Source organism: Sinohyriopsis cumingii, chromosome 18 (assembly GCF_028554795.1).
Source record: "Sinohyriopsis cumingii isolate HCF-2022 chromosome 18, ASM2855479v2, whole genome shotgun sequence".
In the NCBI taxonomy this organism is placed as follows: Eukaryota; Metazoa; Mollusca; class Bivalvia; order Unionida; family Unionidae; genus Sinohyriopsis; species Sinohyriopsis cumingii.
In genome coordinates, this window is record NC_142978.1 from 82,536,761 (window position 1) to 82,561,169 (window position 24,409).

Below are 24,409 nucleotides of genomic sequence, written 5' to 3' on the forward strand. Positions count from 1 at the left end.
TTCTTCACGCCTGATAGTATTCCTATACAGATCCACAGGGTTGGAAAAGTTGATTTTGTGACGTTACTTGAATGCTACATTATAGGCATGGCCGAGCGCCTAAACCTTGATATAAGACCATGTAAAAGTTTTACATATTTTTTAATGGCAACTTCTGTTGCAGAGTTCATATTTTCCAAGGAAGACTACTTTGTACTTATTACGTCCCAATGTCATGGAGATTTATGTACATATACACAGGCTTTTTTTTTGATTTGTGGAAAGACAGAGTTCAGACATATCCATATTTTTGGTATCCCATGGCAGTCTTATCTCCTCTGCATCAGGTGTTACAATGATTTTAAGGATAGGTGGATATTTAGCATCACAGAGTCCATTTTGTGACTATGGTATCTTGAAGTTTTAAATCGTGCCTTCTCAGATAAAACAGGTTATTATTGGCATCATCAAAATCATTTGCAAACTAGAATAAAATAACTTCTAATGCATTGTCAGCCCAAATGAGCTAAACTGACCCATCACGTTAAAGCACTCCACCAAACAGAGCTGGGCCATGCCCTATGCAGTAGAATCTAATAACATAAAATTTCTTATAGCACTCATAAATTTCCTTAATTGTTTTTTGCTCTGATGCTTTCACTGATAGCACCTATACATTTCTTGCATTCTGTTCTTCTGCATCATTATAGTACCTGTTGTATATCCACTCAAGAGTAATATTCTTGCATGCCATATGTATATTAATGATCCAAAAGCATTAATTCAATTGCCCTTGGCTATCCTCATCAAGAAAAAGTCTTACTAACATCATCAAAAATTTAAGGCTAATCAACGATCTATTCCTCTTTGTAGACATACCTTTCATGCACAATTAATCTGCAAATTCGCAATGGATGCGTGAAGATACAAACTCATGTGAACAGAGGTTAGATATGGAAGTGATTTGTAAAGGCAAGCACCTTCTATCAAGTGGCCACCAATTGCACCTCTCTTTAGTAACCACATCAGTATCTGATGTTTGATTGGCATCATTTGAACAAATTTGAATGTATGCGTTATGTTCAGGGATGCTGAAATGATGCTCAAAGGTCTTTCTGTTTTTAGCAACCAGAGATCTATTTCATAGCGTAAACTTTAAAAATCTTTCATGTCAGAAATCTATTTGTCACGTTTGGTCAAATTTCATTTTCTTAAATTAAATGTCATTACAGTTTTAATTTTTTTAGATGCTATATTATTAGTGGTATAACTTGGTTTGGTGCACTGGCATCATTTAAACAAATTTGAAAAAAGGTCAATGCCAGGATGTTTTGCATTTCATTTAGTTAAAATTTAGTGAGCAGTTTTGGAAGACAAGTCGTTTAATTGTTCTGCTATTTTTCTCTCAATTGGCAGTTTTTACGCTTTTAGTAATGGCGGTCATAACTGACTGATTCTTTTGTACAGGAACTGCCAGTTAGAATGCTTTCTGTCAAATCTGATCCAATTCTGTTTACCCTTTAAAGGGATCTAACTGTTTTTGGTGATCGCAGCCATAACTGACGTTAACTGACATCATTTATGCACATTGACAAGTTCGTCAAGATAGGAAATATTGTGCCCAATTTAGTCAAAATTGGACAATTGGTATTCAGAAGAAACTGGCATCTTTGACGGTGGCAGGGACATGCCTTACAAGCATGTGAATTGCATCCACAAGATTCTGCCCTACACAGGCGAAAACAAAAACTCATCAAAAAATTATTTTGATAAGTACCTTTTCAAATGATGACTATCCAAACAAACTTACCTTTCGGTCAATGGTGAAATCCAAGATTGTCCGAATGCAAAATTGCACTGTGAGTAGGGTTAATGTCCAGACGTCAAGATCGGCAAACAATTATTGCATTTTCTCCATTATATCACAAATTGAACGAAGTGTGTCGAGCTGTTTTGAAAACTGAACTATTCTTGATTACGACTGGCCTAAGTTGGAAATTAGCAGACGCAATTAGGATAAAATAGCAGTGTTGGAACTGCCGAGGGGTGTGGACCGGTGTCTTCCCTTGTGTTATGTTATTACAGGTCAGAACCCCCATCCCTTGATTTTCTTTGTAATGAGCCCCTGTGAATGCGACAATGTGTGTTGTTTTGAGCGACACAGTGTGTCCTTGTGTCGGGTATATTATTTCGACAACTAAATGACACAACCACTACAAAATGGATGGAAATTTGTGTTTTCAAAAAGTTACATGAAATTGAATAGGAAATTCGATAATGCCAATCGGAATATTAAATTTCCAATGGATAGCAGACGGCTGTGTTCATGACGACACAGTGACAATGTCGTCAGCTAAATCCCTCTGTGGGAGTTTTTATCTGATATAACGAAGAAATAAACGTTGAAACCATTTCAGAGAAACTTTATAGTAGTCATTATGAGTACTAAATTTAATGTGTCGGTAGTAACTAGTCTACCTTGCTTTTAAGGCTTGAAATTATCAGTTGAGACTTTTTGCTTGGTCTTGAGACTTTACCGGAATCCAGTAGAACCACAACTGCCAAAACGGCGGATCTCACCCCTATTTATAGGTTTTGGGGACAAACTCGGGAAATTCATAACAAAGTTTTCACGAATATGACTAAATATGGAAGAATTCGGAAAGATTAACCTGAGTGCCTCCTAGTGGAAAGCCGAGCGCCCAATACACACAGTAGTAAAAATGGCGCCCGATTTCAAACGACAAAAATAGCAATTATTTCACAATAAATTATACAAAAAGTCAACATTGATGATGAACGGTTTCATCACACTGGTGACAAAAAATTATGAACATACACGAGTCTTACCTTAATCCTGGAGAAAAATGGATACAATTGCCTATTTCTCTCGCAAAATAGAAGGTAAGTGATAACAGTTTACAATCCTGTCATGTACACACTGGGCTTCAAAAATCTTTACCCAGATGATAAATATTTAAACAAATCATTGTTACATGATTTACATATTGTGTCAAATTACTTTTCCTTTTTCCAAGCGTCATATTACAAAAACTGACACTACAGTTACTATTATTTGCATTGGAAACAGAGGTACGACTTTTCAACATGAAGGGAATGTAAACAATAAATGGAGATTATAAATTATCTCCAAGATTAATGATATGTGCAAATGCACTTTATAAAAATACAAGTTGACAGGTAGTCGATTTTATGCAGGTATTGTTGTTGTTGTTGTAGTTGTTGTTGTTATTGTAGGGTTTAACGCCACTTTTCAGCACAAGATAGGCCAATCATGGCGGCCAGTATTAATGGTGGAGGAAGAACCCGGAAAAACCCCGGAAAGAACCACCGACCCACGAGAAGCTACTGGCAAGCTTTTTCACATAACCACATTAGCCGAATCCGAGACTTGAACCGACGCGGACAGAGGTGAGATGGCAGTGATCTGTAACGGTGAGCGCTTTAGACCACTCGGCCACTCGGGGTTATGCAGGTATAACTCGATTTAACAACGTTTAAATTTGCTAGCCCATCCGCTAAGCGGCTATGCTTTAGCACTACCATACTGGCCTCTTGTGATGCTAGACTGGTTTTCATACCTTCCATATAAAAAAATACAGATATCAAGCTCTCTGTGAAACAAAAAGTGAAGTTGTGGAGAAAAATTCCCGGGGTTTTCCCGACTTTTGTCAATATTTGCAAAATTCAAGGACTTTTCATGGTTGGGAAAAAAATATAATTTCTCCCAACTTTATCCAGAGTTCTGGTAGCGTGGGAACCATGTACTCGAGTTGTTAAAATATATTAAACCATACATAACATCAGGTGCCATGTACAACAGGACAATAACTCCTAAAAATGCAGAAATATATTGATTTGACAAAGATCGAGATCGAGTGATTTACACAATAATTGCTATGTTTTAACAGAGTAGTTGTGCTACAAAGACTGGCATACACTGCCTTAGGCAACAAGACAAACTTGGGCAAAAACTCTTAACAAAAATTGTGGAAGCCGAGATTTGTTATGTGCATCTTCAGTTAATGATCATAATGTTTGACCTGTGTTATGGCAATCTGCCAAAACTGAAGGATTGATAGTACGTAAAAGATTCTGTGCTGATGAAGGAAGATGAATGAAAGAACCGATCAACACAAAGATTGCTACTGTGCTGATGACTCCATCCTATACACCCCTGCAGGGGAATAATTAGGTTATTCCTATTAATGTTAGTAATAAAAGCCCCAAAATTCTGAGAGTATGGGTTCCACATACCCAAGGTATGTTCCTCTTACCTTGTTTATCTTCAAGAGAACGCAAGGCAGTCCATCTTCTAATCCGAATCCCTGCTGCTTGACGCAGTCAACACCTAACTGCAAGACGTCAAATCGGCAGGCTTTGTCCCAGTCCTCTGGATTGCGAAACCCATCGACTGATTCACAGTCAATCAATGAACCAGTTTCAGAACGCTGCATGTCATTTTCATAGACTGTAATACACAATTGCTGCTTGAGTTAGGACAAATTCCATAATACTGTAACAAACAAGCTAGTGTTGAGACATTACATTTCGAATCTACAACTTCTTGCTACATTTTTATTTAAGTGACTTTCTTTCAATTTTGTTTTTGCTATGCATAACCACATTTCTGCAGGGTACACATAGCAACAGGCTTGGAAAAAAAAAAATATATATATATATGTATATATCACAATACCTTTTTGTCCATTAAATACAGTTCCTTAAATTTTGCATATTTTAAACCATAGTAGGGGAAGCAACATTTTACACGTATGATCCATCCTGTTCTGTTCTCTTGTTTTGGAGTCAGTAAAATTGTAACAATATACTGTATGCCCTATTTTAATTAGCTAATTTAAAAATGATGATAGAACAAGACATGTTTTGTTTTACTGTTCTTCCTTCAATGGTTTAAAGAGTGTTGCAACAGTGCAGCCTCGAGTAACTAATGTGCAACAAAACATATAAATGTTAATGCTGTCATTTCACAATAAATATAACACATTTTGGAAACTGTCATGAATAAAAAAATTCCAGTGAATATTTCCAACAGAATTTATTCTCGTCTTCAGAAATGGATTGCTCCAGTGGCCTAGTGGTTAGAGCGTCTGCCTTGAATGTGGGAGGTTGTGGGTTTGATTTCTGCCGAGTCATACCAAAGATTTATAAAAATGGTACTAACAGTTGCCTGAACTTGGCACTCAGCATTAGGAGGTTAGTGTTAGGACTGGTTAGCCTGCTGTCAGGATAATGTGACATGGTGGGACATCATGCTACATATCTGCGGCATGATGCCCCAGTGCTATACATCACTATGAACTGTTACATTACAGACATCGTAGTGATATGACTGAAAAATTGTTAAAGCTATGTTAAAAATTCCAAATCACACATACACTTCTAAAATGCATGTAAATGACAATGTATTATTAATTTCTCCTTGGCCAATAACAGAATATTGGCTAAACTTAAAAGCAAAGTTAGAAATCACCTAGTTAGAACACAAGAATAAGGATAAGGAGCTTTCAAGAAAATCTGAATTATCACAAGCTAAGAGAGAGGGAGCAAAATTCCAGCTCAAGAGACCCAACACGGCCCACATTTTTGAGGACAATAAAGATATTATGAACAGGTATTTACACAGTTTATGTGCCAGTGTCCAGAAGTGGAGGAAGGATATTAAATCTCTCTATCTCAACACATGAATAAAAGGTAAAAAAGAACTGGCTATATGCTTGTGTCTCCAACATAATGCTAAATTATGACACAAATAGAAGGGCACTCTTTAAGACATAGGAGCCTCAGTTTGCAAGGATTATGCAAAAAATTTAAGCAATGTAAACTCAAGAGAGACAAAACAACCACCGAGTTTATAGTGATCAGGACTGGAGATTATTTACAATGGAGGGGTTGAAGATAGAAAAAATACATTTGAGGGTCATACAGACAATTTAATTATATACAGAAAAGTTGTTAACCTCTTGTGATAAGGAGTTGTTCATTTTTCTAAAGGGAGATATCCTTCACAAATATCTTTGATATGACTACAATTTAGGCAAATTATTTTTCAATCAAGTAAAAGTGCAAATCACAAGGATAAGCAATGTTACACATGTAAAGTGTGGGGCCATATCTTGCCCAACTGTCCAAAATGAAAGAGGTTTGTCTAATTAGTAGTGGTATCTGTGACAAGCATGATGAGTTTTGGAAACTAAAAAAGCAAATATGGTATATGAATCCATGGCACATGCGAAGATCGGTTGTGATCTCATTCAATCAACTGGCACTTTCATTTTCCTAACGGCAAGAGTACCAACAGCTTGAGGTGCCACCAATTCTCAAGAGGTTACAGTCTTTCATAACAATGTGTGTACAGGTGTCATGGTAATATAGAGTCTTGCTTGGGATGACCAAAAATGCATGGTTGGAAATACCCATGTATGTTCTGAAATCCAACAATTAATCACTTTCCCATTGCAATAATAGAAATTGAGACAAATTTCCTGACCCGAACCATCAAAAATATTGTGTATGGACAATCCCATACATGACTTCACATTTGGAAATGTTGAGTTATCAAGACTTCCAACTAAGTCATATTTTCGATCTCCCATTATACAAGCGGCCAAAACTAGGTCACAGGTACAGATGGTGAAACAGCTGCTCAACATTTAAAGTTCCAGAAGCCATTACTGATTCCTTGCAAATGAATTTATGCATAAGCAAGGAGATGATGCTCCCTTGAGTACAACCACAATGAAAGTTGTAGTCGATATCATGAAGCACTGTAAAAGTTGAAGAAGCTCTAAAGTTCAATAAATTTAAAAAGGAAGGACTCCTGAATATGGAATTTACTAAGTCAGATAGTACTAAGTTCGTCCAACTGGTAGTCCCTCAGAAATTCAGGTCCGAATTGTTCTCACCATGAGTCTAGTGTTTAATCAAAGAAAAGTCAAGTTATGAACTAAAATTAGACCCCAGTATAAAATATCCCCTAGAGTGCCCCAAGAATGTGGGGGATAATAACAAATAGATAAGGATTGTGCCTGTCTGGATACCTGAAGATTTTGAGTATGTATTGAGATGTATTCATAGACAGAACAAACCATACTGGGTTAATAAACATGAAAAAAACTTAAGAACATCAGAGCCAGTCAGAATTAAAAAATATCCAGAATCCATTAATATACAGAAGATGATTCATAATGAACCATTATTAGTAAAATGCTTGACCTGGGAGTGATTGAACCCTCAAACTCCCCATTTTCATCGACTGAATAAAATCACCATGTTTGATGATGAACCGATGCCAGATGATGAAGGATTTTTAAAAAAATTGGCAGGGCACCAATACATTTCAAAGTTGGATCTCACCAACAGATATTGGCAAGTGTCCATCGACGACAATGACAGCACATTAACAGCTAGTACTGGAAACTCACAAAGTTCTATACCAGTTTAAAGTTATGCCCTTCAGTTTGTTCAATGCTAGTGTGTTGTGCATGCATCTTTTGCCCAATTTCTTCAAAGACATGGAGAACAAAGTATTCTTAATGATATGAGAAGTACATATCAACCTGTTGGGCAAACTACACTAGGCCAATCTCACCACACTATCCTGGAGTCAGGGCTGGCGCCAGACCCGGCCAGACTATCTGGCGCCCTAGGCAAGGTTAGATTCTGGTGCCAACCACCCACCCCCCGGAAAATATCAATTTCAGAATTTATAAACAATAATTTTGTTTAAAAAATACGCCCCCTGAAATCAGTGTCCTAGGCGGCTGCCTAGTTTACCTATATGGTAGCGCTGGCCCTGCCTGGAGTAGTATACCATATTCTTAATAGGAATGACTAGGTCATCAAGTAAGCTGGTCATATTAGTTAAAACCCCACCCCAACAAAACTGAGGAGATCAGAGATGATTTTAGGCCAGAAACCATGAAAAAGATTTGATCATTCCTTAGTTTGATGGTGTTTTACAGGAAATTTGTTCTGAGTTTTACAGCTATAGCTAGTCTTCTGACAGACTTTAACCAAGAAAAGGCAATCCAATAATGTTTCTTAGGACTGATGCCATGAAAGATATTTTAATGCTCTTAAGATAAATTAATCAGTGCACCAATCCCAAAGTTGCCAAGCTGAACAATGAGCTCTGATGTGATCGACCAATGATTAATAGTGTTGCTGCAAAGCAAGAGGGAGTAAAGTTGCCCATTACATATGTTAAAAGAAATTTGCAGCCTAGGAGCAAAACTACTCCGTAATTGAAAAGGAATGCCTAGTGCTGTTGTGGGGGACAGACGCATTTCACCCATATATTTTCGGAAGGGAATTTTGCCCTTGAATTAGAACCACCATCTTCACATGTATTTGAACAAGGCAAAGGTTACCAACACAATATTAATGTGCTGGACATTGACTTTAGTTATATTATTTCCAGACCTTTTTTATGGAGCAACTAGAAACCATCAGAAGTCTTTTGCTGACCAAATATCAATATAATATTCCATTCTGAAGGAGCAGATAGCCATAGCAAGATTTTCAAGATGACCACTAAGGCTGTCATCCTGGAGGTCAGTCTGGCACTATTTTCAATTAGGACCAACAACATATTGCAGGAATTCTTTTGGCGAATACGCCATGTTGATATGACCATCCACCAAAAAGAAAATAACAATATAATTATCCACTAAGAAGGAGTAATGATAATGATACGAGTCTATGCTGAGCCTCTTAAAATAAGTAACAGAAAAGAGTGAAGACAACAAGTTTTGTAAAATTTAACAAAGTAAGTTATTTCCCTAGAATAAAAGTGAAAAAAAATGGGAAAAATAACCTACAGTATATCAAAATAAATACAAAAATAGTCTAAGAATTAAAAAAATATAAGTATTAGTAACAAACTGTCCTAAATGAAACTGAGTTTGAGTCACAATGGAATCTAAAATGGAAGGCAGTGACATCTGTTGTAACCTTCAAAATATGGATGGGTCAACAGTTTCTTGTTGAATCACAGAAAATATTTTTTCAATTTTGAATTCAGTATAACTTCCAGTAAATGTCTTTATCCAAAAGTTCTGTAAGAGCACTTATATATTCCCAGGGAAAATAATCACTTGAAATTCAATAATTTGAAGAAAATAAAAACTCAGCCCAAAATGGACACAATAAAAAACAACTTAACATAACATAGTTCTCTGCTTGACCTCGAGGCACATTAGCATTTTCTAAAAACAACCATTACCTAATGGAATATAACTTTCTAGAATGATCTTTGTTTAGTTAAAACATAATAACCTATTGAATTTCCTTTGGAATCTCCAAAACCCTGACCCAAATCAACATGTTTACCTGAATAATAATTTGGTTAATTAGCTCAATAGAGAATAAAGAAACTATTTCAAGTTGTTTACTAAAACTATCACTGATTTTAAAACAAGATTAGGAACTAGATTCAATGTTTCTATTATCAGTTGTTTATCAATAATATAAAAAATAACAGGTCAAACAGAACTGAACTGAATTTCTGGACAATGTCAAATCCAGTAAATAAAGTTACATTACAATAGCATGTAATGGAATAAAAAAATTAAAACTAACAAGCAAATTATTAAATTAAATATACATAACAATAACAAGATTTAAACACGATTATTGTACCAACCACCCAGTATTTTCGAGCAGCACCATTTTCAATAAAGCCAACAAAACCTTCAAATTATACTTATGAAGTTTCGAGGCAATTATCTGTAGCAGTGATAACAAACATGTGCTTATGACGAATGACAGGACGGGGAACATGCCACCACATAAGCTATAGAGTAAAACACTTCTGTGAAGGCAAGAATATTCCTCAGGTCATCTACTTACGACCAAAACAAAGTGTGTAAAATTTCCTTAACTTTTTAGGTAAAGGATTATGGGGGTAAAAAACATATGTAAAGAATTTCTTGCCTTATAAGTCACAACTCTTAGCAACAATTGATGGTTATGCTAGTAATTCTTAACAGTGTACCAGTTGTAGAAGCAGGGCTTGGGAGAAGCACTTATCCACTAATCTGTTCTGACCTGGTAAATTTGGCTGTGCTGAGTAAAATATTACTACATACTCATTCCTGGATCGAGTAGATGCAGAATCGCATCCTGAGAATAAAGCTGAATGCATTTTCATTCCTTAACAAGTGCCAAAGTTCAGCATCCTTACCATATTAACATTTGGCATGTGTGAGCTATAAATAACTTCCAAATCTTCCTACTTGTCACTCTGGAACATGTTGCAAAGAAATTGACTTATTTTTACATAAACAAATGATACTAAAATGGAAATTACTCTGAATATTTTGTATTGTGGATGTATGCTAAGCCCTCAATTTCGTAAAAGTGTTTGCAATAATGGCAACACTTTCAGTAACTTCAGATTTGTTTTAATGTGGAAAAAGATTCCAATTCAGTAAACTGTCTGATGTTTATGATGCAGACCTCTTAGAAGGAAAGAGGCAGAGAAAAGTAAAATTTATATACTTTTTCATTTGGTCAGGCAATGTTTCAGTTGCTGCTGGTTACCATTTCTTTCAAGACAGAAGCTATATTGATACATTGTCATGTCAAAGAATGCAAAAACTTTTCGCAAGAACAATGTTGCTAAATAACATATGAAAAGAGTATTTTAAGTGCCTCAATCATGCCTATATATCTTCTGATCTATTTATACTGCAGATTTCAGGGATACAGCTGTTTGGTTGACATCAAGTTGGAATAATGACTGGAAATGTTACAGTTCTACTGAGCAATCAGCAGCCTTCCTTTTTATCGAGCCCATGAATAGCTCTCTAGAATTAAGGTTTGACCACAATGGATCATTGAGTCCAAAGGTTTGTAGAAATTGAGACAGTTGGAATTTTTCTTTCAGATGCTAGTTACTGACTTTCGTCTTCTGAAAAGTAACTGCATATGTTTATAAATACATGCTGGCATCATTGCTTTGTCACTACAATTACTAATAAAGTCATACAGTCTTGACAATACTGGCAATCTGGGGCAAGAATAACAAAGTCGGACAAGATGATAATCATAAAATGTTAACATCATTCTTTTGCATATGTAACTCATAAAAATATGATGTAACTCATACTGAAAATAAAACACCTTGAATACTAAAGGGTCTTGCTGTAAATGTGAATACAATAATAGTAATAATGAGGACTTTGTATAGCGCCTAATCTTTAGAAGCTCTAAGCGCTTTACAACATTAGACAACACCTATAACAAAAAACATATATAATGATATGATTACAAAAACAAACACCATGAAATTAGAAAACATAAAAAACATGCTGAAAATATTTAAGGTAGGAAACATTATTAGGTCTTTAAGTGTGTTCTTGCTGTCGAAATAAGTGAGTTTTAAGAGCACTCTTGAATGGGATCACCGTGTCTTTGTGTCTAAGTTCAGTGGGTAATTCATTCCACATTGCTGGGTCTGGTATGCGAAAGAATGCTGTCCATATGACTTTGTTTTCATAGTGGGAATAATGAGTATACGATTGTCAGAAGAGGCTGAACTATGAAACCATGGGCTATAAGTGTCAAGTTCTCACATTCTACTAGTATGAATAATTTTAAACATAAATACTGGATATTATATCCTGACAATCAACCAATAATTTTATTTATGAGGTATAAACTGTCTTAATACATTTTCATTCCAATATCGGGTATCATAAGGCCATTTAAAGACAATAAATCTAGGGTATCCATTTAAGAACAGGCTTAAAGACAAAATAATGTTTCCTTGCCTTAAATATTTTTAACATGTTTTCTGTTTTCTAATTTCATTGTGTTTGTTTTTGCAGTCATATCATTATATATGTGTTGTCCAGTGTTTGCAAAGCACTTAGAGCTTCTAAATATTAGGCGCTATACAAAGTCCTCATTATTATTATTATAATTAAATGCACCATAGCAAGCTGTTGTATTACTTACAAGCTAGAAATCCCTGTACATTGTCTTGATGATGTTGAAAAGATGAAGGTTTGGCTTTGTTGAGGCGAATGAGAGTGGTACCAACATCAGCTAAAGGCCGCATCCCTAGTCCTGAAATCACAAGCATCAAAAACTGAACAGAGCAATTTAAAAACAAATGAATGGAAAGTTATTAAGAATTACACCCTGTCTCTCAACAATTCACGCCTACCAATGATGAAAATTAGGCTACAGCAGTAACAAGATTTTCAAGATGGCTGCTCTTACAGCCATATTGTCTGTATGATTGAACTATTTTCATTTAGGACCAACCAGACAGCCCAAAAAGTCATCTGATGAAAATCTATCATCAATAAGACCTTCCATTTAAGAGCAAAAATAATTCAAGATGGCCATTACAAAGGTAACATCATAGCGATTTTCATTATGGAGTAGTGCAATATTATCAAAAGTGTTTTGGTGTAAATCCGGACCTGCCAACTCTTTAGAGACCTCTTCAGTAATGTAGGTAGTATATTTCTGTATGCTAGAACAATATATTTTCAGTAAGGTGTAATGAAATATGAACACCCTTTGTCAAGTTGGAAAGCACACATTTGAAGCTCTCTGAATGTGGTAAGATGCTGCAAAGGCAATATGTTCAACTAAAAATAGCATCAAGTAATATTTGATCCAAATGACTAGCTCTAATCCAGTTTTAGAAACTGACCTCTAAAACTCATCAAGGTCCTTACTAGATCTCTCAACTCGAAGCAATCTTTAGATTATGGGCTTTTTATTCATTCTCTTGGCAACAGCAATCATCTCTCCTTCCAATAATCAGTACTTAAATGGAACTGTCCCATCTTTCGGTATTGTTTCAATTTCATTGATGTAATATTTATCTCTTACTATTGTACTAAATTACATACCTTCCTGGGATGGACATTCCCTCTTCCCTTAAGTATAAACTAGAAGGCATTCAAACACCGAATGTTCTCTGCATCACAGGATCATATGCATCAACCATCCTAAGCTTTTAGGGACACAGATTACTTGCAGGACATCAGAGTGGAGTGGGACTCTATGTTTATAGCAACAGGTAAATAGTCTATAGCATTGTAATTACTTTTACCCCAAAAGATCAACATTTTTATACCAGTAATATGTTACTCGTCAATACTGCATTGCCAAAATTTGAAGAGCAGTGGGAGGCTGATGACATCAAAAACTTGTACATTAGAAAAGGATATACAATTGTACTTGCCCATAAGGTAAGAACAACCACACAGTATTTTTGTTCACTGCATATTATATGCATATGAACTGCAAATAACTTTTAAACAATTTCAGATAGAAAATATAAAAGAAATAATTTTATGCTAAAGATGACCTCAGCTAATTTAACAATGTGGATTATTTAATTTCCAGCAATTACATTTTGTTATATTTAATATTACCAAATTTAACTTTTTTTAATGTGGTAAATATCAAAACCTATAGTTAATAATAACAATAATAATAATAATAATATTAATAATAATAATAATAATAATAATAATAATAATAATAAACAACTTCATCATTACAGATACAAGATGTAAATGAATATGATTTTATTCCCTCTTATTATAAATTTCCATCAATATCAATGCTCAGATAATGAGTTTTTTTGTTTTACCAAAATGGGGGGGGGGGCGAGTGACCGAGTGGTCTAAAGCGCTCTCCATTACGGATCACTGCCATCTCACCTCTGTCTGCGTAGGTTCGAGTCTTGAATTTGGCCAGTGTGGGTATGTGAGAAAGCTTGCCAGTAGCTTCAAGTGGGTTGGTGGTTCTTTCCTGGGTTCTTCCTCCACCATTAATACTGGCTGCCATGTATAGCCTATCATGTGCTGAAAAATGGCGTTAAACCCTACAACAACAACCAAAATGGGAGAAAAAGCAGCCATTATTGATAAAACTCCATTGTTCTGAAGCTTTTGTTTATCATCATGTATATTATGTGTCCCTTTTGTTATTACTCTAAGTGTTGTTGTGAATAGTGTGAAATAGTATCATTATAATAATTTATTATTACTATTATCTGCTGCCAGAAGAAACAAATCATTGGCAGTTCTTTTTATACTAAATAAACACTTAAAATGTATATAATTATTGTTTTCTGAGAGAGAGAGAGAGAGAGAGAGAGAGAGAGCCATCCCATTCTGTCAACATTCTATAATGATTTAGAGTTCATGACTTTTCCTCTTTTTTTTAATAAAAAGTAAGAGAAATCATATAATAAAATAAAACAAGATGAAAAGTTGTTTTCTGCAACTGTCCCCTATATACAGGTTAAACACACCATGAGTCCTGACCTTTTATATAATTATGTCATGTCATTGACTGTCCCCTGTAAACAGGTTAAACACACCATGAGTCCTGACCTTTTATATAATTCTGTCATGTCATTGACTGTCCCCTATATACAGGTTAAACAAACCATGAGTCCTGACCTTTTATATAATTGTGTCATGTCATTGACTGTCCCCTATATACAGGTTCCAATGTAATCTCATAGCACTAGGTTTTCAGGCAAATCTCTAAATAAATTTATTACCCTCTTCATACTTCGTAGTCTCAGAGCTTTGTGACTAATACTGTATTTGGTGTATATATAAGCTATGGAAGCAAAAAAGCAGAAGACCGTCACAAGGATGCGAGGCCTACAAAAATAAAAAATTTACTGTCTTTAAGAACTTCAGATGAAAATGCTGCATTTCAATGGCACGCTCAAGGTTTTGTCAGGCAGAGTTAGATAATTTATTTTGATAAACTTGGAGTTTATGGAATTAGGAAACATATTTAACAACTGTTACCTGGACCTTGTCTTAGTATGGAATCTGCACCTCTCAGGCGTGGAACATTCCAGTCCAGGGTGTAATAAAACACCACCATCATGGAAGCAAAAAATCCTGCCAGACATAAGTAAAAGACCAGGTAGAAAAGACAAATCTGACCTGTAACAGAAAAAAAATAATCAGCACTTAATAAATGTCTGCAAATAAAAATATACGTTCCAACAAAGATGAAATTTCAGTACCTTCTGCCAAATGATTTTAAAGATATAATATTAATTTCAACTTTTCATAATGAAAATCTGGAGAAAACAACTTTCAATGAATTAGACACAACACCAATTACATATATTTACTTTTGTCATGGAGACTTGAGTCACTAGCAAACAATAAACTCCATGAATTTTATGACTTACCAGCTTCCCTGCCTTGTACAGAGATATACATTATGGTTTACCTTCAGATCACCCTGGCCTTGCATGAATGTGAAAAAGTACATCTTAAGGGTTCTACAATGTAAGTATGGCAGCTTTCACTCTGGTGGTTTTGGCCTTATGACCATGCTATTCAAAAACCTCAAAACTAAAATATTAAACAAGATTCAAATTACCTTGACCTTACCAAAGGGTCGGAGGGTATGTTGTGGTTAAAGAGCAAAACCTCCTGATAATACGATACAGGTATGGCAAGAGGCTGTGCCAGGCTCTGGGACTTATCTTACAACCATACAGAACAAGAATACTATTAATGCTACATTGCTCATCTGCCACAAGTTTAATACATCTGTGAAGACACTACGAATGTATGGTTGATACTGGACATTATTGTATGATCTGGAAACTTCTGGTCCAAGCATGTCATCTTCAACAAAAGCTAAAGCTGTTCATTATTTACAGGTCATTATTTTCTTATTGGATTTAATATGACCATGAACTTTATTGCACTAACCTAGCCTCCCATACAGTTTGATCAAGAACATACTCTGAAAAACTTTACATTACAAAACCCATTTTTATTTTAGCTACATTGCCCTTGAACTTTCAACTTCTTATTCTATTACCCTAAATCAACAGGTCTCTTCCATACCTTAATTAATTTCAAGCCCTACAGAAACTCTAGTCCTGACACATGCCCTAGAATTAATCTTCCTTGCAAGAAACAGTTTTCTTCCTTTAGTCCTTGACCCTGACCTTTAACCTTTTGACCCAAAAACTAACTGGCTTCTCACTTACAAAATGTGCAAGTCATCTGGAAACTTTTTTGAAAGTTTATTATCAAGAACTAAAACTTTTGTTAAAAAGAAATCTTTCTGCCAGGAATCTGAGCTTTCACCCTACTTACCCAAAATCAAAAATTTTCTTCTCTAACCTAGGCATGAGACATCCACAAAGTATAGATTCATTTTGTTTGTGATTTAGGGCAAATCAGCAGAAGTAGGTTATTTAGTGCCAAGGCAATTGGGGTTAAGTATTTTACCGAAAAGGACAATTCAAGCACGGTAGCTGACCCAAGCTGGTCCAATGGTAGGATTCAAACCCACATCTTTTTGGTCCCATGTCCAGCACACTAACCATCGAGTCACTGCAACTTGTTGAAGTTTGCTCCAGGCCTGAGATGTAAACTAATGTTATTTAGCAAAGATTTTTTCTTCCTTTCAGTCAGGGCCCTGAGTGGCCAAGTGGTCTAAAGTGCTCACCATTAGGGATCACTGCCACCTCACCTCTGCATGGGTTCGAGTCTCAGGTTCAGCCAATGTGGGTTACTCTGTGAGAAAGTTTGCCAGTAGCTTCTCATGGATTGGTGGTTCTTTTCCATGGTTCTTCCTGTACTGGCTGCCATGTATAGTGTATCTTGTGCTGAAAAATGGCGTTAAATGCTACAACAACAAATCTTTCATTTCATTAACCTTGACTTTTAGACCAATATTTCAAAAAAGTTTTTTCTTGCCCCTGTTTGGTAGCTACTCAATGTTGAGAGCTTGAATTCTTGTACAGAATATATTTTTGTCTTTCAGTTGGCAACCTTGCCCTTTGCCACCCAAATGGATAGGCTTCTTTCTAATTCCAAGTGCAAGCCATCCATAGAATCTGAGAACAATAAATGCTGGACAGCAACATTATTATGTGGAACAAAAACTGGTACAGACATAATAACGTATCTTCCAGCTTGTATACAAATTTACTGAACAATTATGCATCTTTTTTTCAAACCAAAGTGTTGTTCAGTAGGTGCAGTTTCACGTAACTTACATTGCCAATAACTTCCAACTCAGTTCCTCTCACAATTCACTTTAGTCACCACAGGTAGGGCAAATGAACAGATACACATGCAAATCATAAATACTGTCTCCATGCTTGGTTTGGTTATGTATTTCATATGAATTATTCCATTTGCAATAAATAACCAACTCGTGTTAATTGATGTCTCGTTAAGCATTAAACAAAACCAAACAACATGCAGATCTCCTTACACATTACAAGATTTAAAAGGTATTATTTGTAGTGATTTTTAATTTATATTTTCTGTACACAAACTGCATCTACCTTTATCACAGTCTGCATATATTTTAGCTGTGCTTAATGTTTCTTATCCAGATTTTGCTTTCAATCTGTATTTGACTTACATTTTTCTGTATACTTTCTTAATCAAATTAACCGCTCTGGTGCCTAGTGGTTAGAGCATCTGCCTCAGATGCGGGATTTCATGGGTTCAATCTCGAGTTATACCAGACTTACAAAAATGGTACTAACAGCTGCCTCGCTTGGCATTCAGCCTTAAGAGGTTAGTGTTAGGACTGGTCAGCCTGGTGTCAGGATAATGTGACTGGGCGGGAGATCATGCTACATGTCTGCGGCATGATGCCCCAGTGCTAGACATCACTATAAACTGCCAAACTGCAGACATTGTAGCGATATGACTGAAAATATGTTAAAGATACCTTAAAAATCAAAATCACATCACATAAATCTTAATCAAATTATCACATCAATGAAAAGACCTGAGAACAGTGGAAAAAATTTAATATTTTGTTTCCAATATTTAGATCTGAGATAAGATTGGTATAAAGCTATGACTGAAGGAGACAATATTAAGTAACATCTACATTCTACTCCGCACTGAGGTGCTCTACGCCCATACATCTTTAAAGGGATTTGATTGTTTATGAATTTGAATCTTCAAATTCAATATTAGCCAGAACTGAATTACTTAAAAACAATGCCTGAATCTGATAACTGTATTTACTCAGCAACATTTGTGGGTTCATCACATGCCTTTCTTAATTACATTATATATTTTGGCTATATGACATCAAAAGAATACAGCAGAAATCTATACTTTGCAATAAATTGTAAATGCCTATAGTACCTAGATTACCTTATCATAATTGCTAAAAGATATCGACATTCCTTTAAAGCTGTAGAGATGGATAAATCATTTATTTAACTGTCAATCAGTCACAACTACTTTTTCATCAAAAACAAGAAATGAGTAATGTTTGCAATTGTGCTATGGTCAGTTGCCAGTATCAGTCAGGTAAAGCCTAAACAACTATACTGGTGTTATCTCCCTTCACACTGTGATAAGGTCACACAATACAAGACAAACAGATATAAAGTGAAAACTAACTATATCTGCTATATCTACCTGGCTGATTTGGAACAACCAGGTATGTATTCAGAGATGGCGCTGGGCTTCACCAATATCGCAAACTGTGATTTTTTTCTTCTTATTGGTGACAATATACTCCATCTGGTGATTTTTTTTACAACAATTTTTGGTTGTTTAAACTTGTAATCTTGGGTTTGGAGTGGAAAAACTCAAATGCACCATGACAGGATGACATAAACTTGGATGCATAATGCACTGGAATCTATCTATTGCAACATGAACAAATCCTTTGCTCATTTTAAAAGCAAATTTTTACATCATAATCCGCTTAGGTAGACACCTGGCCTTGGTAGTGTATGCATGAGATACACTGAGATAATCATGCTACCGGATTAGCTACCCTTGATCAACCTCTTAATGGGGAGCAGGAATGACTGCAATCGACCACATGACCATTTTTTTTGCTTCTTCTGTTGTTTTTGTTTTTTCTTGTTGTTTTTTTTCATAAAAAAATGCACAAAAAATAGTTTTGCTGTAAATTGATTACTTTTTAAACTCTGATTGTTATGTATAAATACTAAGCAAATAAAACAAAAAAACAGTGTCAATTAATGTCCTACATTTATTTGATGTTACCGCCGCAATAGCAAACCAGCAGTTGTTTGGTCCCCAAAAGTTTGAATTTAGTGGTGACATCAATACATGTGCACCTATTATCAAAGCATGCCTGGAGGTACATTCTTCAATAAAAAGAAAGTACCGTTCATCAAAGGAAGTCTGCACCAAACTTAAATAAAAGCAATGGAATCTGACTGAATTTTGCCTTTTCCAAAGTGATTGGAATACTTTTTTGTGCAGTGAAAGTTTCTGCTTAACAGGAAAAATGTTCACGCATACAATCGCTACAAAAGACTGCATAAAATGCAAATTAAATGTCAAATCTTTTGAAACCATAGATGTTTATTAAACGTTTTTAGTTTGTTCACATGTTTTCTTTCCCTATTAACAGCCTTGTCCCCTTGGTAGCCTCGGCAAGATGATAGGTGTCTCCAGCTGACCAAAATCTAAGCTACTGGCAACAAAGAATATCTGATTATTTAGTGATTTGTGTTTGTTGACAATGGGATTTATATTACATGAGGACTAGAAAAGCTTCCATACGATTTTTTTAACAGGATGAGAATGATACATAATTTTTCTAACATGTTATCAATACTTGAATTCAAGAATTTTACATATACATGTACGGTACTTTACAAATTATGGATTCTTCTACACAGTTGTAAGCTATCAATATACACTCTAATTGTAAATCATACTCAATGAATGTTTCATTACATTTTGTGGAAACTGTCCCAGTGAAAACTGTCCCAGTGGAAACTGTCCCAGTGGTTAAGGAAAAGCAGCAATAAGAAATTTGTGCTACAGATGCCATACAAAAGGCTATTACCTAAATTACCAGTACAGCTAAGTGGACTAAACATTAAAATGAGCATAGTCAGTTCAAAACCAATAAAAATTAACATTAAAAAGACACTTAGCTGTGAGTTCTGGTCACAGTCATTACAACAGACTGGTAAGGAAGTCTAAAATAATAAAGAAAAGAAACAAAAAATGTCATCTGTAAAACAAAAAACAGAAATCATTTGCATTGGTCAAACTTAAATGTCATCCACTCTCAAGTCCACAATAACGTACAGAAAACATCATAAGAGTTCGCATTTTGAAATTCCGTTTGGTACGTTGTTCCAGATATTGGGGTGTAGCCAACACAAATTAAGCATCACTGGCCTACATTTCTGTCCTCACCATAGGTAGATCCAAAATTACTACCATACATGAAATTATAATGACAATTTTTCTTTGTGCGAGATCTGAAAGTTATTCCAGGATACCATATCAAACTTAATTATATAAAACTCCAAAGAAAAGGTTCAAAGTGATTTATATGGTGTGCCTTGTAGGCAATTCATCATAAACAATTTTTATGATGCGATTTTAATCTTGCCTTTGTAAGCAATTCATCAAAATAGATATGGATTCATCACAGATATAGGCAGCTCATCATATATATTATTATAGGGTGTGTTGGGAATCATGCTGTTGTAAGCAATTCATCAAAATGGATACGGAGTCCTTATAAAGAGATCGTAGTTTAATTTCTTCTCTCATCTTATTGCAAAATTTCATGCTAAATGATAGTTTTAATGTTATACCTTACATGTATTATAAATGAATAGTTTATCTTCAATGGTTTCAGTTTCTTTTCATATAAATGTTTGCATTTATGTAATGTGATGGCAAGCACACTTGTTGCAGCCCCCAACCCCCATCATGACAATTATTCCATGGAAAATTATTATAGACTAATAATTAGGGTCAGCATTACAAATTAGGTAAACTTTAAGGGTGGTCAGGTTACAGCTTTTTTTCTTTTGACCTATTGCTGCTAACTGCATCAGTTGAAATGGCAGATCAAGAAGCAATGTGAAAACTATGATTACCTTTTACATTCTAACTGTCCTGGGTGACTGAATTTTTTAAGGCACTCACCTTTACAGATCACTCACAAATCTCAACTCCGTCCAGATGAGTTCGAATCTCGTCTTGACCAGCATGGGTATGTAAGAATGTTTGCTAATAGCTACCCATGGATCAATTGTTTATCCCGGCTTCTACTTCCACCAAATACACTGGCTACCACGTATAGCCTTTCATGTGCTGAAATGTGGCACTAAACCCCACGAAACCAAACCATTCAAATTCTGCAGCAGAGCAAATTTAATTTATACATTTTGGCATGCTTGGCCCCTTGATATAATGCACAACAAACACCAACATCCTTCATATAACTTGGTTTTGGGTCAATGAACCAATGACAGGCAACAGGTTTTTATTGCTATGTAATCTTCCCCAGACTTAAGTACATATTTAGGACTGTGATATACTTCTTTGTCTATGTATCTGTCCATCACAGAATCACATAAACTCTAGGATGAAACTTCAAGAAACATTGCCGCCATGTTACCATTGGGGTAACCACGCCACCACTAATATATTGGCAATGGTCTGATAAACAAAAATTTCAATTACAATGCCATTTGCAAATAAATCAGAAATTTTTATTTTTAACCCACAAGATCACCACAATAATTTTTGTGATTCTGTCTTAATTAAACTGGTCACGCTTAAAGTAAAACAGAAGCCAGTTCAGTTTGTAATTCAACATTTATTATTCAATGACATCTTAAAGTTTCAGATAGATATTCAAGCTTCTTCAGGATGCTCTTGTTGAAAGATGCCACAGTTTGCTCTGCATCTGAGGAACCAACTTACTTTGTTTATATTACTTGTCTCTCTACCATTATTTGCTGGATGATTGCATTGTGCGATTCCTAGAATTATGTTATTAAACCTTCTTGCGAACAGTTATATAAGTGGCCTACCCTACAGTTGAAAAGGTACTGGCTGATGCAGAGACCACTCTGTGACGACTGGCTGAAGCAGTGACCATTCTGTGATGACTGGCCATTGCTGTCTGAACTGCCTGTCTGCCAGTATATTTTTCTCTACCTATTCATGTGAATGGTCCCCTCCAAAGCTGTCTATCTGACAAGGTTGCTGCTGTTTTTCAGCACAAGAGACTATATATGGGTTCAGTAGACTCACTGGTAGAGGAAGAACATGGAAAGACCCCGGTAAGAACCACATACACATGGGAAGCCACTGGCAGCTTTCTCACAAATCCAATCTGAAAAGGTTAGAGACTTCCAATGCAACAGAAGGGGCACAAGGTCCTCCTCTACACCTGATGTATGCCATGACCAACAGCGAAAATCATGCTTTATGAGACTGATACATCCCTTTAAGGCCAATGCAACAATTGACAGGGTTTAAAATTAACATTAGTACACTAGCCCAAGGCTTGATAATTTCCTGATGAATTAGTAATTTAGTAGTTTTCATACTTTCATCAGTCTGATGGCTAGTTATCAATAAGTTTCATTTGAATCATAAACTTGTGAAGGATTGGGGCAGTTTCAACAGGAATAAAAAAAAAATTCCAGGTACTAGCTCTTCTGGCTAAAATTGAAATTTATTTTAAAATCTGGGCTTGAATGACTTGCTTTTCTATGTCCCTGGATTGAAGAGCAATTTCCTAGTGATATCAAAAGCCCTGGAAGGCTACCTCCTCATGCTGTATGTGTCGGTAAGCACCAGATCCAGAATCCGAGGCATCCTGTTCAGGAATGAGTATGATCCTGGGACATGAATAGTAACTCAGGTTAGAAACCTGTCCAGATTTAGTTACTAACTCAGATGGTGACATAATCTGGATTCTGAAAGAATCTGAGGTGAAAAGGAGCGATTTGTAGCTTTTTATTTTCATCCTAAAGCTTGCGGGTTTTATTAACCTTTTCATTTCCACATGGTCTGTTTCTCTACAGCTTTCTGTTTTAACTTTAAGCTTTCTATATTTTGAGCATGCTGTCTTCACTCAAACTCCTATAGTAGTTTTAAGCTCTGATTCTTAGACTAAGACTTCTTTCGCTTTCACTAGATTTTATTGATCAGTAATTCATATTCGCTTTTTAAACTCAGATTTAAATGTTTTGTCATTAGAAATACCTATATAATTTGTACAACTTATTCTCCATAACATAGTAGGACCCTGGGTGCTAAATGGTTTCAGGTACTCACCTAAAAATTCAGATGACTCACAACTCACTTCTATTGCCATGGGTTTGAGTCTTTGCTCGGCCAACCCGTGCACAATATAAAAGATTGGTTATATCTTCTGGTGGGTTTTTGGTTCTTTCTAGGGTCTTCCCAAGTTCTTCCTCCACAAGATGTACTGGCCTCCATGCATTAAACCAAGCAATCCATAACATAGTTTTTGAACAGTGCCAGATTTGATGAAACTGTTTTGACTAGTGTTATGTATATTTAATTTGTATTATTTGTTGGCTTTTCTAAACGATTACGTTATATGCATATGAATTCTGCATTGACCTTCTCCAAAATCAAGTTCTTTGTGTTGTTGACCAGTTACATTTATTTTGTAAACAACAGAATACATGACTAAATATTTCCCTTTGTGAATTAACTGTTTGTATCAATATTAATGGTAAATATGTTTATATTCCTGATTCTTACTGTATAAACTTTTAGAATGGAATTTTCCATTGTGTGACTGAGTATTTTCAGAAAATAGTAATTCCAACCTAGGTCAAACAGAGGGGTCAGTGCTAAAAAAAAATTCCATTAACCAGAAGCCCGTGGATGCTATAATTTTAGATTGGGTCGGTTCCGTGGTCCGAGGTGTGGTGTCCTTCCAGCTGTTAAAAGAACTCTAATTTGCCCAAGAAAGTTTTGATTTGCTGATGAGATGCTGCAATTTATTTCCAAGATGTTGGAAGACTACTATTAATAAATGATTAGTATGATTCATCATTACCCCTATGAAGACCATCAACTTAGCACTTAATTTCTATCGAAAGCTGTAAATTTTGTATTCTAAATGAAATATGTGATCTTCGAACAGGGAACATATTTCCTGGGTCACTATAACTAGTGCTCACGTGGATTTAACATGCATGTGATTCTAAAATACCATTTTGTATATTTGTGTGCCAGAACCAGTCAGAGCCAGTCTTATGGATATCGGAACTGACCAGGTACAGCAGGTGCAATGATGCTTGGTCACGTAATGTGGCTGAGGTAAGAGTGTATCAAGAAGTTGTTACAGTATATACTCGCGTATTAGCCCTTTCACGTATAAGCCGACCCCCAAACTGAACAGATATAAAAAGTGCATGACCCGCGTATAAGCCGACCCACCACTCCGAGACATCTCAAGATGCACGAGGTATGTGTGTTGATTAGGATGTTCAACGTAGCTTTAACAATATTTCGGTCATATCGCTACGATGTCTGCCAGTGTGGCAGTTTATAGTGATGTCTAACACCGGGGCATCATGCCGCAGACATGTAGC

At 35.7% G+C, this 24,409-nt stretch overlaps 1 protein-coding gene across 1 annotated transcript in view; it reads right to left on the reverse strand.

Moving 5' to 3' along the window:
* LOC149777171 (sodium/potassium-transporting ATPase subunit beta-2-like) overlaps window positions 1-24,409 on the reverse strand; it is an 86,507-nt gene that overhangs the window by 25,037 nt on the left and 37,061 nt on the right. The window contains exons 2-4 of the mRNA XM_089941870.1: window positions 14,826-14,966; window positions 11,986-12,096; window positions 4,278-4,471 (exon numbers count right to left, since the gene is read on the reverse strand). Coding sequence (XP_089797996.1) covers window positions 4,278-4,471; window positions 11,986-12,096; window positions 14,826-14,966 — 446 coding nt within the window. The remainder of the gene's footprint in view (window positions 1-4,277; window positions 4,472-11,985; window positions 12,097-14,825; window positions 14,967-24,409) is intronic.